At 38.5% G+C, this 15,157-nt stretch overlaps 1 protein-coding gene across 1 annotated transcript; it reads left to right on the top strand.

The window, feature by feature from the left end:
• The first annotated feature begins 2,785 nt into the window (after positions 1–2,785).
• VCAM1 (vascular cell adhesion molecule 1) lies at positions 2,786–10,184 on the top strand. Its single transcript, XM_009088498.4, has 7 exons — positions 2,786–3,025; positions 3,742–4,020; positions 4,697–5,014; positions 5,239–5,511; positions 6,133–6,396; positions 6,825–7,088; positions 9,570–10,184. Exons 1-7 carry the CDS (start codon positions 2,974–2,976, stop codon positions 9,728–9,730), a joined length of 1,611 nt encoding a protein of 536 aa, XP_009086746.2. The 5' UTR covers positions 2,786–2,973; the 3' UTR covers positions 9,731–10,184.
• Positions 10,185–15,157: the final 4,973 nt, after the last annotated feature.

Genomic DNA, 15,157 nt, shown 5'->3' with positions numbered 1-15,157 from the left:
AAATAATTCATTAAAATTTCAAGAACTTGTTATCTCTTTTGCTTAGAGGAAGCTAATAAACACATCATATAGGTATTTAATAGGATTGCAGAAGTAGGACTTAAAACAAATTATTAGCACAGTTCTGGAAAGGTTTATTTTTCTTAAATTCCAGATAAATCTGATGTAAATTTTAGTTTCCTGAAGGACACTTGTGTTTTCTTATGCCAGGCCAAAAATTGTGTTCAGTATTTCCAAACTCTGTTTTGCAACACATAATTATTTTATCTTTGTTTGTCCATCAAATACTTAGAAGCCTCTTCTGATTACTAGATGTATTGAAAAACATGTAGTTACATCCCAGTGCTTAAATCTTTTCATCTTTTATGCCTTTAGTAATATTCTTGTTATACTTTTTTCATTCAGTCCTCGGTACACTCTGCATGTGTCAAGATTTCTTGCAGTTGGTACTATAATCCTTCTCTCACTGTGGATGTAGATGCATCCTCTATTTTACCCTCAGCATCCTCCTCTGTGCTGTTCGAATAAAAAACTAGATTATCTGAACTCTAGAGGTCAAGTGCTAAAACTTATCAGCTGATCTCTGTTTGTTTACAGCCCGGACAGTTCTGAAAATGACCCTACTTGGTGCCCATCTTCTTATTTTGAGGTTGATGCTGAGGGTAGGAGGGTAGGAGCAACAGTAATGTACATATTTTATTTTAAATGCATAGAAGGCTTACATTTGAAGTTGTGTAAAGAGAAAGGTTTTTTTTTAAACTTTTTATATTTTTGGCAGATTTGTTCTTCCTTTGGTAATATTTGTTGGCTAACTCTGCTGTTACCTAAACTGTCTGAGTTGAATTTGTCTGATCCCTCAGTATAGTAGTCCCTCTGGTAAGGATCCAGCTCCAGTAAAGTTAATGGCAGATGTACACTTTAATTTACTGAGACCAGGATCAGAGTTATTTCCTATTTCATGTTGTCTGATGAAGGACTTGATTAAAACTTTTCCAGTATGCAGATATGACTTCCTATGTTTAATTTTTTTTTCCGCCTAGAAACTGATTTCCCAGAAACAAGGAAATATTGCCCTTTCTCTTGCATCTTAGCTTCTGATGATTATTTAAGCAGTCCAAGCAGAACAGTTTCATTTCTTGCTTTTCTCTGACTATAATTTGAAAGTAATTATTTGCAACTTAACTAAGAGAGTACACTCTCCTTCAACAAGACCCCTTTCTCTGCAGTAAAATCACATCGTGTAGAAGTGTTATTTCCTATCCTGGATAGCTCTTGGATTTTTGGATTTGATAGCAGTACTTCCAGAACAGTGCACTGCTTGCATTTTGTGACACTTAAGAGTGTCTTATTCTTCCTTCTCCTCCTTCTCCACCCTCTTCTCTGCCTTCTCCTCATCCTCATCCTCCTCCTCCTCCTCCTTTTCCTCCTCCTCTAACAAAAAAATTATGATGGTGATAATAAAAATAAAATATTATGGTAGAATCCACTGTAGTAATTTCATTGAATTTTAGCTTTTGTGACTTTTGGTTAGGCAGTTCTAGATGCTTCAGATTTCCCTGTTTTATTGCCTTCTGGGTAATTTTTGGATTGTCTTGGAGTGGATTTTTTATTTGTTGTTGTTGTTATTGTTATTATTATTACTATTCCCAGCTCCCTCAGCTGCTCCTCTCAGATCTGTGCTCCAGCCCCTTCCCCAGCTCCGCTGCCCTTCTCCAGGCTGGCTCCAGCCCCTCAGTGTCTCCCCTGAGGTGATGGGGCCACAGATGGGCACAGCTCTCCAGGTGTGCTGCCCTCATCAGTGCCAAGTACAGGGGCACAATCACTGCCCTGCTCCTGCTGGCCACACTATTCCTGATACAGGCCAGGATACCCCTGGCCTTCTTGGCCACCTGGCTCATGTTCAGCTGCTGTCAATCAGCATCCCCAGGTCCTTTTGCCCTGGGCCGATTTCCAGCCTCTCTTCCCCAAGCCTGTAGTGATGTATGGGGTTGTTGTGAGCTAAGAGCAGGACCCGGCTCTTCACTGTATTGAACCTCATCATATTGGCCTCAGCCAATTTATTCAGCCTGTCCAGATCCCTCTGTAGTACCTGAATTACTTAAGTAGTTGAATAAATAAACAACTGAGATTTAGAAACCTTTATCCATTCTTTGCATTCACAGCATTTTCCAACTGAAAATTAAACACTGAAAGCATTATTTTACTTTTTTTCAGAACATTGCTGCCATATTAGCCAGCAAGTGTTGTCCTCAGAAATATTCCAAACTGGATTTGTATATCCACTGCAAAGTGGCATTGAGTATATTAATTAATTCCATTAATTTGAAGAGTATGAGCCTGATTCAAGCTGATTAAGTCAGATCTCCCGACTTCTGTTATATGATGTATCTCTTCATTTTTAGAGATCAAAATACTTAGGAACATGAGTAACAACACTTCTGAAACTGGTAGCACAGTTTTCAAGGAAATACTGAGTCATGTAATGTTTTTTACAGAGCTGAGCATTGTTAGAACTGTTCTGAAGACTCAATCCCACACAAATATTTTCATTAAAAACAAATTTGAATAACTTTTTATCTGAGATACAGTTGCATTCAATTACTTGGACTTACGCACATGCTTTCATTTTATCAGTTTTTTACAGGATCAGATCTGAAACAGATTTTTCCAAATGTAGTAGGCACCGTATTTATAAGCTTTACTATTTATTTTCCTGGGCTGCCGCAAAAGCAGCAGAGGGCGCTGAGCCAACGGACACCGCCCGTTTTGGGTCTCTTCCTCCCTGCTCTGGATTTTCCCGTCCAGGGATTTCCCACTCGCCAAGGAGAGCCTTTATAAAGAGCAAGCTGGAGCTCTTGTAATAAACCGTTGCAGAGCAGCAAGATCTCACAGTGCTTCTTCACAGAAAATAGAAAGTAAACTTTTGAATTTACTTTCTTTATCCAGTAACAGCAATTACAAATATTTAAGGAGATGGGAGGAACAAGACAGGCTGTGCTAGTAATTTTGTGTGTGTTAAGGACTGGTAAGTTGGGGAAGGTGAGGGTTGGTGGTGCTGGTTTTATTTTTTAAACTTTGTTAAGTGTCAACTGACCTAAAATTTACTGTTTGATCTTTATTTCTCTTTTCTCCAGTTACCTTTTCATTTCAGTGAATACAACTGTCAATTAAGTAGTCCTGTCAAAATGTCAGGAAGCTTTTTTTGACATTTACTTTGAGCTTTTCTGTGCTCTGCAATGACTCAGTCATTTTCCTATTGAGTTTGCTAAAAGACAGTCTAGGAGACAACTGCAGTATATCACTGAATGCTTGATTTTTTTACTGTCATTCCTGACAGTAGCAAGCAAGTTTGGTACTAAATGTCCTGTTGAAAGTCTTTCTGCTGTTGTCTTTGCTATCTACCTGCTACCTCTCCCCTCAAATGTTACAATGTTTTAGAATCAGGTCCACCTGACAAAAAATATTATATTGTGCCAATGCATTTATTTAAATTTGGTTGATGCTATTTCATACATGAAAACTGTCAGTCATCTGAGTCTGTATTGTCTTTGACAAAAATAGCAATGTTTATGGGGTGTTTTGAATATGTAAACCACTGTATGAGCTTTGTTAGTTTAACTTCCACACAACCATAAAGTAAAGAAATGAAGCATAAAGACCTCATGTCACAGTAGAACATGAGAAGAGAGAAAATAAAAGTTGAGAAAGCTGCTGAATTGATGTGTGTTTTCCCTTTTGTAGTTAAAGCTTTTGAAATGGAAATTATACCTGCTGAGAGAATTGTGGCACAGATTGGAGGCACACTCATACTCACATGCAATACTACTGGCTGTGCATCACCAAGTTTTTCCTGGAGAACACAGATGGACAGCCCCCTTGGAGGAGAAGTCAGCAGGCATGGGACATATTCTACATTGACTATGAATCCAGTTAGCATTGTGAATTCTCATTCTTATCTTTGTACTGTCACATGTGATGAGAAAGGGAAAAAGGAGAAGAGTGTCAAAGTTGAACTTTACTGTAAGTAAAAATGTGAAATTCTCTTTAAATAGTACATGTTGATAGAAAACTCAAAATTTGTTTTAGGTATGGTGGTTACCAGTTAACTTTTAATTCTAGGATAATGAGTGTTAGAGCTCAACATTTACTTCCTTCTGAGATTCCTTTATATGTCTGTTCAGGACACTTTCTTAGCCCTTTTCTGCTTTCTGCATTGAAGATTGTATTTACCAGTATTATTTATTCTTGTTTTTGGTAATTCTTAAAAGCCAAAAGGTGCACTGCCTGAATGCATTCCAAGAGCTGGGGAAATAAAAATCAAAGCCTTTGTGGTTTGCAGGAGAATAATTCAGGTGTCCAAACCTACCAGCGCAGAGAACAGGATAGCACTGGTGTATGGATTGCTCTGAATGCCTATAGTTAAGCAGCTGTATCACTGCCTAGGTGCCATGCTGAATCTTACTAATCTTTTGTGGTCATGTTTCAACAATTGAACAAATAAACTTCCTATTAGTATATGTACTGCTGATAAAGGACCTGTAGGTCTTCAGATCAGGTTATGTCTTGTAATAAAGGTGATAGAATGTCATGTTCTGAGCACCTCTAAACTCAAGATATTTGGTGTCTGGATCTTGCTCTTATGTTGAGCCTACTGATCTTCTCTGCTAGTCTAAAGAAATTGATTTTATTCTTCTAGCTTTCCCCAGTGATCCTATCATTGAGATCAACCCATCCTTAGTTGATGGAGAATCAGCCACTGTCATCTGTAAAATTCCTGATGTGTATCCTTCTGATCGCCTGGAAGTTCTCCTAAAGAAAGATGAACATGTTCTTCATGAGAAAAATTTTTTTGAAGATGAGAGCACAAATACAGAGACCAAATTTGTGACATATACATATCATCCCATGGCTGAAGATGCTGGGAAAGAGCTTACCTGTGTGGCCAAGTTACCAATTGCTGATATGGATTTTGAACCCAAAGAAAGAACATCTTCTCAGAAACTTAATGTAAATTGTAAGTATTTTTATACAAGGGCTTTGGCTAGTTCAGCTTTCAAAGCTGCAAGTAAAACATCTTACTAATTCTGGAAAAATGGTTCCACTGTGCTACTGGGATATGTATTTTTCTTTTTTTTCTTGATATTCTGTGACATGTACCTCTAGAACAGCTAGTATTAGAGATGTGCATGTCATTCTTCATTTACATACTGATCTTGTCTTCCTTTTGTTTTCTTACAGTTGGTCCACAAAATACTGTCATTACTGCATCTCCAGGCAAATCACCAATGGAAGGAGACTCTCTGAACCTCACTTGTGTGACTCAGAGTAACCCACCAGCACAAATAGTTTGGAGGAAATATTTGGCTGAAGAAAGCATTCAGCATCTGATAAAAAACAATGTTCTTTTTATTCCCCATGTCCATTTCAATGATTCAGGACGGTACATTTGTGAAGTAATTAATCTGGTAACTGCTAAAACAGAGGAAGCAACTGTGGACATTATTATACAAGGTACAAGTCTGTTTGAGTTTCACTTGTGTTATGCAGTACCTGACTGGCTGACCTCTGTTAGGTTGGAGGATGCTGAAATATTGAAAATTAGGAAAATACGGGGCTTTCTTTTTTACATATTCAGGACTCAGCTTCAATTTAAGGCTGTTCCTCATGTGCTGTAGTTTTTCTTTCTATATTTAATTTTCAACTAATTCTCTCAGTACTGCTGTTGTGTGTGCACATTTCAATACATTTCCCACAATGCAACACTAAAAGTCACAAAAGAGTCGGAGAAAATGGTGGGGACACACACTGTTATTTCTGTGAAAGGTAATGTGCATACCAGTTTCACAGGGACATCACAGTCTCCTTCTTTGAACTAGCATTTTTAGTCATTAGCATTAAATTTAATAGGCATTTAATGGTAAAACTGTTTTGGACATAATATTATTATTGTTGGTGTAATATTTTATGATTGGTTGATTGATTGACTGCTACTGCTTTGACAGAGCTAAAAGTCTTAGATTGAGTCTGGGATAAAAACCAAAATAAACAGATTCTGGAGCATGCTTTCTTAAAATTTTCTCTGTCTTTAAAACCTTTGCATTACTCTTAACAGCTTTTTCTACTGTCATACAGGTGCTCCAGTCATTACAAAATTCTCCATTGAACCCTCAACAACAGTTCAGGAAGGAGAAAATGTCTCCATACAATGTTCTGCTGAAAGCAACCCTCCTCCCAAGATTATTTTAAGGAGAAAATCTGACAATGCAGACATAGGGACTTACAGTGCCAGGAGTATTCTTCTTCCATCTGTGATGTTCCAAAATGGAGGAGATTATGAATGTGTAGCAGAAAATAAGTATGGGAACAGTAAAAGGGAAATCACACTTAATGTGAAATGTAAGTATGTGTAAAGTTTTCCCAGTCATATAAAAATAATTAGTTAGTTCTTCAGTGATAAATATAACCATAAATTACATGAAACCCTGTGAGAACAAAGAACCATCATAGTCCTCTGCTTTTCCCAGAGGCCAGAAAGGAGCAGTGCTGATGAACAAAACAAAGTCATGAAATCTTTAATGTGATGACAGTCTTTAGTAGAGATCTGAATGAGTGAGAAACTGATCTACATGGTTAGAAGTATTTGGTTAGAATGTCTGGGCTATGGTGGGTTTGCACAGAAACTGTGATACTGTGTGCTTTACTTTTGTTTTGAGAATGAAAAATAAATTAGCTTTGGGAGGGTGACAAACTAGTATCCAATAGGACATGTTGGATCAATCTCTAAAAAATCTAGTGATGATTAACTATAGGACTCTTCCTTTCAGATGGACCAAAGAGTACAGTGATCACTGTTTTCCCTGCTGCTCTTAAAGAAGGAGAAACTGTGACAATTAAATGTACTAGTTCTGGTAATCCAGCTCCTGTCATCTCCTGGAAGAAAAAGAAGGCCACCGGGGAGTCTGAGAAAATTTCTGAAAATGCAACTATAACTATACAGAATTTGAAAAGTCAAGATCTGGGGCTTTATGAATGTGAAGCTTATAATCAATTTGGCAAGGAAGAAAAAGCTGTGGAATTATACGTTCCAGGTTTGTAGAACAAGACAGAAAACAAGTTTTTTTGGTTTATGTATTTTAGGTCCAGATCTTCTTCTTGAAGAAAGAGGTAATTGTGTCTTTGATGTCAGTGGAGTTAAAAGGTGGCCCTAATATCACTAAGTGATTTAGGAAGCTTTAAACAATGAAGTGTGAAGTCTGCCTCAATACAGATAGATTACGAAAAGTTCTTAAATCTATGGGGGTTCCATCACTCCTTCCAACTGCCAAGTGTGAGCATGAAGAGGATATGCAGTGCCTGGAAGGAAATATCCTTCCAAGCAGGCCTACCAGTGGATATTTTCATAGGAAAAATTCAAGGAGACAGTACATGCTGAAGCTGCTCTATGGAAGCATTGTATTATAGCTCCTTGCTTCTTCCCTAATTTTCAGCTCTGTTTCCTGATCTTTCAAGCTGCATTTAAACTACAAGAAATGCTGATTCCTCAACTCAGTTGGAATGATAGCGAAGTTTCATTTTCAATAGTAATCAGATTTCTCTGCTTTAGCTCTGCTGCTTCTGCCTATTGCATAGCAACAGTGTCTTGCTTAGAGATCACTTCTGCCACCAATTCAACTCTCTTCCCTGTTCTTTACTATTTTTATAGCTGCACCAAAAAATACACTTTTGATTTCCCCTTCAAGCAAAGCGAAACAAGGACAAAGTGTTACTATTCCTTGCATATCTGCAGATGTTACATCTCTTAGGACTAGTCTGTAAAAGAAAGTTGGTGATGGGTTCACAACCCTTGAAACAGTAGATAGCAAATATACCACAGATGAGGCTCAGCTAAGGGGTGCAGGAAAATACACATGCATACTGTTAATGAACTGGGGGAGCAGTCTCGGCACATATTACTTATGTCAAAGGTTAGTTAATATAACTGCTGTGCAGAGTTCATATTAGGATTTGCTTTACACAGAGTGATATCTTCAGTTTCATTAAGAATGAATTGTCTATAAAAAATCTGACATAAGTTGCACAGTTTCTTGTCATAAATGATAGGGTCTTAATGCTAATGAAAACTTCTGGTGAAATAGCAGACACATAAAATAATTGCTTCTTCAAATTTTTTCATATTTCCACTTTATCTTTTGAAAACAGGATATAAAATTGAGGAACCTTGTGAAAAAAACCAAAAAAACAGTTCTAGGACTTCTTCCTTTGCCTTTTCTATTTCTCTTCTGTTGAAAGAAGGCATCAGCCTCTGGGTTTGTTGGTCTGTGCCCTTCAATGAACTCAAACAAATAAACCGTGAATTTGAAATAAGAAAAGAAGAAGAAGCTCCATATAATGTAAAAGTTATGCAACACACTCTCTCAGTTAATAAAATGTTCTTTTTGCAGTTCCTGTTGACTTTTGGTAGCTGGTAACAGAGCAGTGTCTAAAGCTATGGGCTCAACTCCTACAGTGGGCCCATTAACTGGATTCATATTTTGCATGTAAAAGCTGCTGATGTCTCATGAGTTTTGCTTCTGTTTGTTGCTAAATCCTACCTTGAATTTCTTTTCAGTTCGTCTCCAAAATATGAATGTGTTAGTATATCCATCAGAAAATGTTAAAGAAGTAGAAAATATCACTGTTACATGTAACACATACACCCTCGGAGATGGTCCTGAAAAAAAGCCTATCAGGAGAAATTATTCTGCCATCAGTGAATGGAAACTTTATACTCTGCAGTGTCACCAAAAATTATACAAGCATATACGTCCTTCATATTCTCAGTAAGGTTGGAACAGCATTACAGAGATTGAGATAGCTGTTGTAGGTCACTGGGTCTATTGCCTTAAGCCTGATTTTTTTGTATGTTTTAGTGAAATTTGTGTCAAGGTAAGCGCAACTAGTTCATAGCTGATCCTTGCATGGCAGTACTGTGGTTAACCTGAAAAAAAACCCTCACTCAAAATCAAACCAAATAGCTTGGCCAGAATAAGCTGTATTTTAACCTTCTTTCAGTGTGGCTGTCATTGTCTCTCTTAGCTGAGTTGGTGGGGTAGCTTTAAGGATAGGGCCACAAAAAGGTGACTCCTGGCTGCATTTCTGTCCACATGCTTGTACAATGAGAAGGTTGTGTTTCTCAGAAAATCTAAATTTGAGCTTTTAAAACATGGTCTTCCCCTTGAAGGATGAATTTCAGGAGGTTGAAATGTATCCAAATGTTTCTTTGGTATAATATGTGGTATTCCTCTTGTATTCTTTGTGAATTTCATGGTATTCTTCATTATAGATGATATCAGATAGGTTTGAACTTAAATAGCAAATTCAAGACCAAGATAGTGGCTAGGAATTAAAGTATGTAATATGAAGTTCTAAAGAAAAAAATGTAAGGAAAACTCAAAAAGTATGCTTTGTGCATGAAAACAGAAATATGTTCCAAATAAAGGTCATTAATAATACTGCTTTTACAGTGATGCACATGTATCTGTTTCAAACAATACTTAAACTTTTTTCTCTCCTTTTGTCTCCATATTCAGCAAGATTGGAAGGACCAGATCAGATGATACCATTGATTATTGCATTCTCATCTGTAGCAGCAGTAGCAGTACCTGCAGTTGCAATTTTGATCTACGTGTCAAGACAAGCAAAGATCAATGGCTCCTACAGTCTTGTAAAAGCACTCAGGTTGAAAGTTTGATCATGTGAATATAAGTCTTTAGTTGATAATAAGCACATATATTTATTGCTGTGACTGGTTCTACTCTTCTCTAACATATGGTAACAAACAAGTGACTTAAGAACAGCACCATGTGATAGCAAATGGGCTTATTTTCATGCTCTGATCAGTGTTTTGGTATTTAAATTAAAGGAAGAGCTAGAATCCTGACCAAGAAATTGGTAAATAATTTCGGTGTTAAAGCATTCTGAACAAAGAGTTCTGTGAAGAACTAGGTTTGTACATAGTGTATAATTTGTGTTATAAATATGTTCAACTAAACATCAGTTTGTAAAATTGAAGTCCTATTGCAGTTGTACAGAGAAATTTTGTTAATTCAAAGACATAAATCAATATTCCTTGAGCTGATCAAGTGATTTTTATTTTGTATTACTTTGTAGCATGAATGGTTTTTAATATAATTTGTTTGGTTGTAGTAATGTTTGGAAAATATTCTCTTTTCACTCATATTGCCATAAACTCTATACCTTCAATGAAGTTACACAATCACTGGGCTATGCATTTCTAACAAATTTAAACTAATTTAAGCCTTTGAGACTCATTTGCAAAACATATAATTTTGAATATTATTCAAAAAATGTCTGGGGTTATAATCCTGTAAAGGTGTTCTTGCTGGCTTGAATCATTCTCAGATGAATGTCAGAATTCCGTTATTTTGTGATGAGCCAAATCAGACCTTTCTTGTAAAATATAAGGGCATTGTAAATATGCTCTACAGATTTCCACTGCAAAATAAAACTACTGTAGATTTCTTTGACTAAATCCCCCTAGTGATGCTTGTTTAAGATTATGCCAGAATACACATTACTCTGGAAGGAAATTGTCTTTGGCAGCAGCAGTTGTGGGTGCCATGGGAAAGACACAAACAAGGTCGGCAGCCTCAAGGCATAGGCAGGGGGTACAGGCAAAATCTGTGCACCTCAGTGATGGTGGGTGAGTTGTTGCCTGAAGAAATGCTCTTCCCAAGCTCCCCACTATGAAAATCTAAACCACACGCTTGACGATTTCCCTTTTAACAGAGAACTGGTGTCTGCATGCTTCACTCTGCTTGGCACTTCTTTCACCACACACTTTCCAGAGTTGGCAGAATGGCTGTGAAAATAGTGAACTTCCAGTGCAGAAGAAAAGATGGAGGGAAAGAGAAGTGGAATTTGATAGTATTCCTCCTTACCTCCCTTCTCCTGACTAGCAGTGGTGCTGTGACTGGTCTGGCTGCTGATGTTCAGCACGGAAGGCAAAGTTGTGGGAGGTTCAGGCTCTGTGGCTGAGATGCTGAGATGCATCCTGATGCACTATGGCCTGATCCACTGTGCTAGGCAAGGAAGATTTGGGGGCCCAGCCACTCCAAACTTGCACACAAGAAGCTCAAGCAGAGTGAAAAGAATATGTCTTTACATTATACACATGGTGACAACTGCTGCCAACAGCAATGCAAATGCGGGTGCTAGCTCTAGGATGAGGCAGTGGTGCACATCTCCCATGTTTTTTCATAGTGTGTTCAGCAGTGTTTTGTGCACAGTAAATCAGTTCATGCAGGATGTCTATCTAGATTGGAAAGGGAGGCTTGGAAAGTGGGGGTGTAGCAGAAAAATGGGAGAGCAGTGTGGACTTGGCTTGGAGGAATGTGAGCATGCAGTAGGAGGGTGAAGAAAAGATTGAAGACAGAGGAGGAGGAGAGCTTTGACAGGCCCATGACATAAATTTCTTGGAGGTGGTGCCAGGCATATTTGTTCAGAATAATGTCAGGCCTGTCTCAGTGCTGTCTTGTGAATAAACCAGAAAGCATGATTTTTTCCACTGTGCAAAACTTTGGTGCACACACATTTTGCCTAATCAGTGAGGTTCTGGTCTATTGCAGGAAAGATAGCTAGGAAAGAGACAGAGAAAGAGGACTGGAAAACAGGGCAAATGAAAATGCCTGGGACTTTCCAGTTTGGAGAGAGAATGCTGAAGGAGGAGGGGTTCTGATTGATGTTTTCCGAATTGTGAAAGCAGTTGATAGCAAACAACAGATGCAAAACTGTTTGCTAAATCAAGAAATTCTGGAACTACAGGATATGCAAACTAAGGAGAAAGTATTTTAACAAAAATAATAGAACAGTACTTTTTCCCAGAGTGAATGTTCATCTACTGGAAGCTGCTGCAGAAGGGTCAGGGGGATAACAGTATCGATTGGTTCAAAAGCAGAATGGAAAAAATAGTGGGCTAAAGGTCTATAAAAAATCCCAAAAGGGAGTAGACAGAAATGTACTGTACAACATCCCTTATTCAATGGCCATTGATGCTGAGCAATCCTCAGTATATGTACCAGAGAAAGTTGCCAGTATATGACATCCTGAAATAGTGTCTTTCACTGCTGTAGAGATCCTGGGGTTGGTGGGTTACTGGGGAGACCCACCAAGGTATGCCTTGCATTCTTACTCCTCCTCTGAGCAGCCTTGGGCCGGACTTTGCAGAAGGAGCAAGTTCCTGTGCTGTTTTTCCCCCTCCTGTGGACTGAAAAGATGAAGATGGGTGGGAGAGAAATAGGAGCCATCTTGCAGCAGTGCTTTGGTGCTAGAGTAGTCTTTACTGGAAATTCCTCCATGAGTTTCCAGTATTCTTTCAGCTGTTGGTTTTGTCAGTATTTCTGATACAGATGTTAATGTCCTTGTGGCTTGTCTGCCCTCCCAGCACCTCCACTGAGGTACTAAGTGACTTAAGTCAATAGGAATTGCCCCTTGATTTCAACAGGGTCAGCTTTCCCCCCAGTAGTGTTAAGTAGATAGAAGGAATTTCTAGTGTTCATTTTAGGAGGGGTTGCTCTTGTGTTGGCAGTGAGCTTCCTAGCAGTGAAATCACAAAGAACAAAGAAGGTCTTGCCAGGGGATTTCCTGCCCTGTCTCGGTATTTTCCAGGGAACTTAATGATATCAGTACAAGCTTATCTTTTGAACGTTTAAAGTTCACAGTCAAATAACTTCTCTTTTTGCTTAAAACTACAGAAGGAATATTGCTTCTCCTTACACAGTTTCCCATCAAGCAACTTGCAGAGCCTCTGCCCTGGCAAAAAGTCATGGACAGCAGCTCCAGCCCAGCAAGTGGTTTCAGAGCTGCCTGGAGGTCTAGGTAAGAATCCCTGCCACAGGGCCTGCCTTTATGATCAAGAAAGTGGTCTGTAAGGCAAAGAGCTGACAGGTCCTCTCAGGTTTTCTCTGTAAAGTCACTTCACAAGTTATAGATTTGCATTTTCCCCATCTGATCTTTGCTCCAGCATAGCTTTGTCTTTTCCTCTTCAGGAGTATAGCCCAAAAATACCACTGGGCAATGCTTGTATGAGTCTAGATTTTAAAGGGTGATTGCAAATTCTCACTCTCTGAAGTCAGTTCAGGATGTATTCTTCCATGAAAAGCCCAAATGGGAAAAGATGCATATTTTAAATGTCTCCAAGAATGCTGTCAAATAATTTTTTATGTATACTGAAGGGGACAGGTAATATATCCCATGAGAGAGGTGCTGTTATCTGCTGGAGATAACAGTGGTGGCCTTGTATTTGAAGCAGCAGGCTCCTCCTGTTTTCAGGGACTAGCAGGGCCTCATCAGGGTATTAAAGGCCAAATGGTGATCTGGTATCTCTGAACAGGGCAGGCCATTTAGCTCCATGGACTTGCTGCTGTGCTGGACCACATAACTTCTTTAAGGAGATGTGTTCCCCTGTAAGGGATCTGATCTGGAAATTCCTCACAGAGAGTTTGCAATTGTCCTTGGTTATCAGTGGTGCCCTGCCTGTGATATATACATGGCCTACTTCTTAATCCAATTTTTCTGTCCTTTTACACCATTCTCCCCAAATGATAATTGCATGCTGTTATCAATTAATCTCATATTTTTTTGATAAAATAAAGACATAGGGCTGCTGGAAGTCTACATTTATCAGGCCCTTTCCTACAACAGTAAATAATCCTTGTAGTTTCTTTTAAATCTCTCCCAGCACTACACATACCTTTTAACATGAGGCAAAAAAACTTGGTCAAACCAACCAGTCTAAATTTTACCTGGGCAGGCAGCTTAGCAATCAAAACCTGAGAGAATTTTTGACATTGTATTCAGTTTGAAGGTCACTTCACATTTAAGAAAGAGGTGAGAGAAGTGGTTATATCAGGGAAACTCACTCTCTTGTTCCATTGTCTGTTGTGAAGCTCAACAGTCTTTAAGCCTCACAACCTTTTGAGATCCACATGCTACTTATCCTGCCTCCAAGGTGGTGCAAGTTATGTTCCCAGAAATATGGAAATTCTTGTGAAACAAGTAATGTGCTTTGCTGTTAGCTGCCAGGCATCTTAGTAGTGTTTTGTTCCAAGCACCTGGGTACCTGCCAGGTACAAAAGCAGGGGATCTCCTGCCTGTCCCTCTGCTCTTCTCACCTGAGGAGTCCTTTTGGTGCTGCTGAAGTACACAGAATGGCCAAACATGTGACTGTGAGATGCAGGGCTGGGAAGTTCCCCTTGTTTATGAGATCCTTGGTTCCTCTCAGTGGTTCTGCTATGTTTAAGGTTCATTGCAAATGAAACAAGAGAAACAGTTTTTTGACAGGTTGAAAATTTACCCTTTGAGGGCACCTATTACCTTTTGCAATTCAAAGACATCGGGACATTTAAATCTGAAGATTTATTTTTTCAAAATAAAAAATATATTTTATAACTAGATGTGATAGTGGGGTCTGAGACTCAGTGCTTATGTGACTTGAAAGAGGACAACAATTACTTTTCTTTTAATTGAAGTAATAAATGCTATATCCATATGTGTTAAAAGAGACAGGAGCATATGAGGAAAGTCAGAAAGTAAGATCATTTTACTGTAATCCTCTTTGCTGTGTGTGGTTGTTAAAACTAAAATGTTCTGTCCTAATGTTGCTAGTTTTTTTTCTTAAATATTTTTCCTTTCCTTTTGAATGAGAGGCAGATATGGGACATCTGCTCTCAGCAGCTGAAAGAAATGGTGGCATATGATGTTCCAACACAGATGTCATGTCTTGAACACTCCCACATATTTCCAACTGTTATATTTCATGTTGTTCTTTTGTATTTATTGGAGATTTCAGTGATGGAGACTATCAGTTTTACAGTGATGTAACTTTGAGACACTGTTACCAGTTGAGTCCTCTTTGCTAGTCAAACCTGGTGGATTAAACTAATTTTTAACATTGCCAGGCACTTGGTGTACAGGGCAGAAAACAGCACTCAACCCTTTGGCACCACTGTTTACATGCAGCTGAATAGAGAACTTCAGAGCATAGGTCTGTGATATTTGCTTGACTTTCAACTAATGTGCTCAAACAACAAAATATTACCACAAATGGTGCATTCATTTGCTTTTTTTGATACCAAGAATACAAATAAAATAGAGTTAA

Source organism: Serinus canaria, chromosome 8 (genome assembly GCF_022539315.1).
Source record: "Serinus canaria isolate serCan28SL12 chromosome 8, serCan2020, whole genome shotgun sequence".
In the NCBI taxonomy this organism is placed as follows: domain Eukaryota; kingdom Metazoa; phylum Chordata; class Aves; order Passeriformes; family Fringillidae; genus Serinus; species Serinus canaria.
Note: the sequence above shows the minus strand (reverse complement) of the source record. Positions and strands in the feature narration are given on the sequence as shown.

Bases quoted from the DNA above. Each gene is read 5' to 3' on its own strand.
- VCAM1 (XM_009088498.4), top strand. From the start codon at position 2,974: ATGGGAGGAACAAGACAGGCTGTGCTAGTAATTTTGTGTGTGTTAAGG. The intron at 5,015-5,238 runs GTAAGTATTTTT...GTTTTCTTACAG, and splicing joins TCAGAAACTTAATGTAAATT to TTGGTCCACAAAATACTGTC. The intron at 7,089-9,569 runs GTTTGTAGAACA...CTCCATATTCAG, and splicing joins TGTGGAATTATACGTTCCAG to CAAGATTGGAAGGACCAGAT.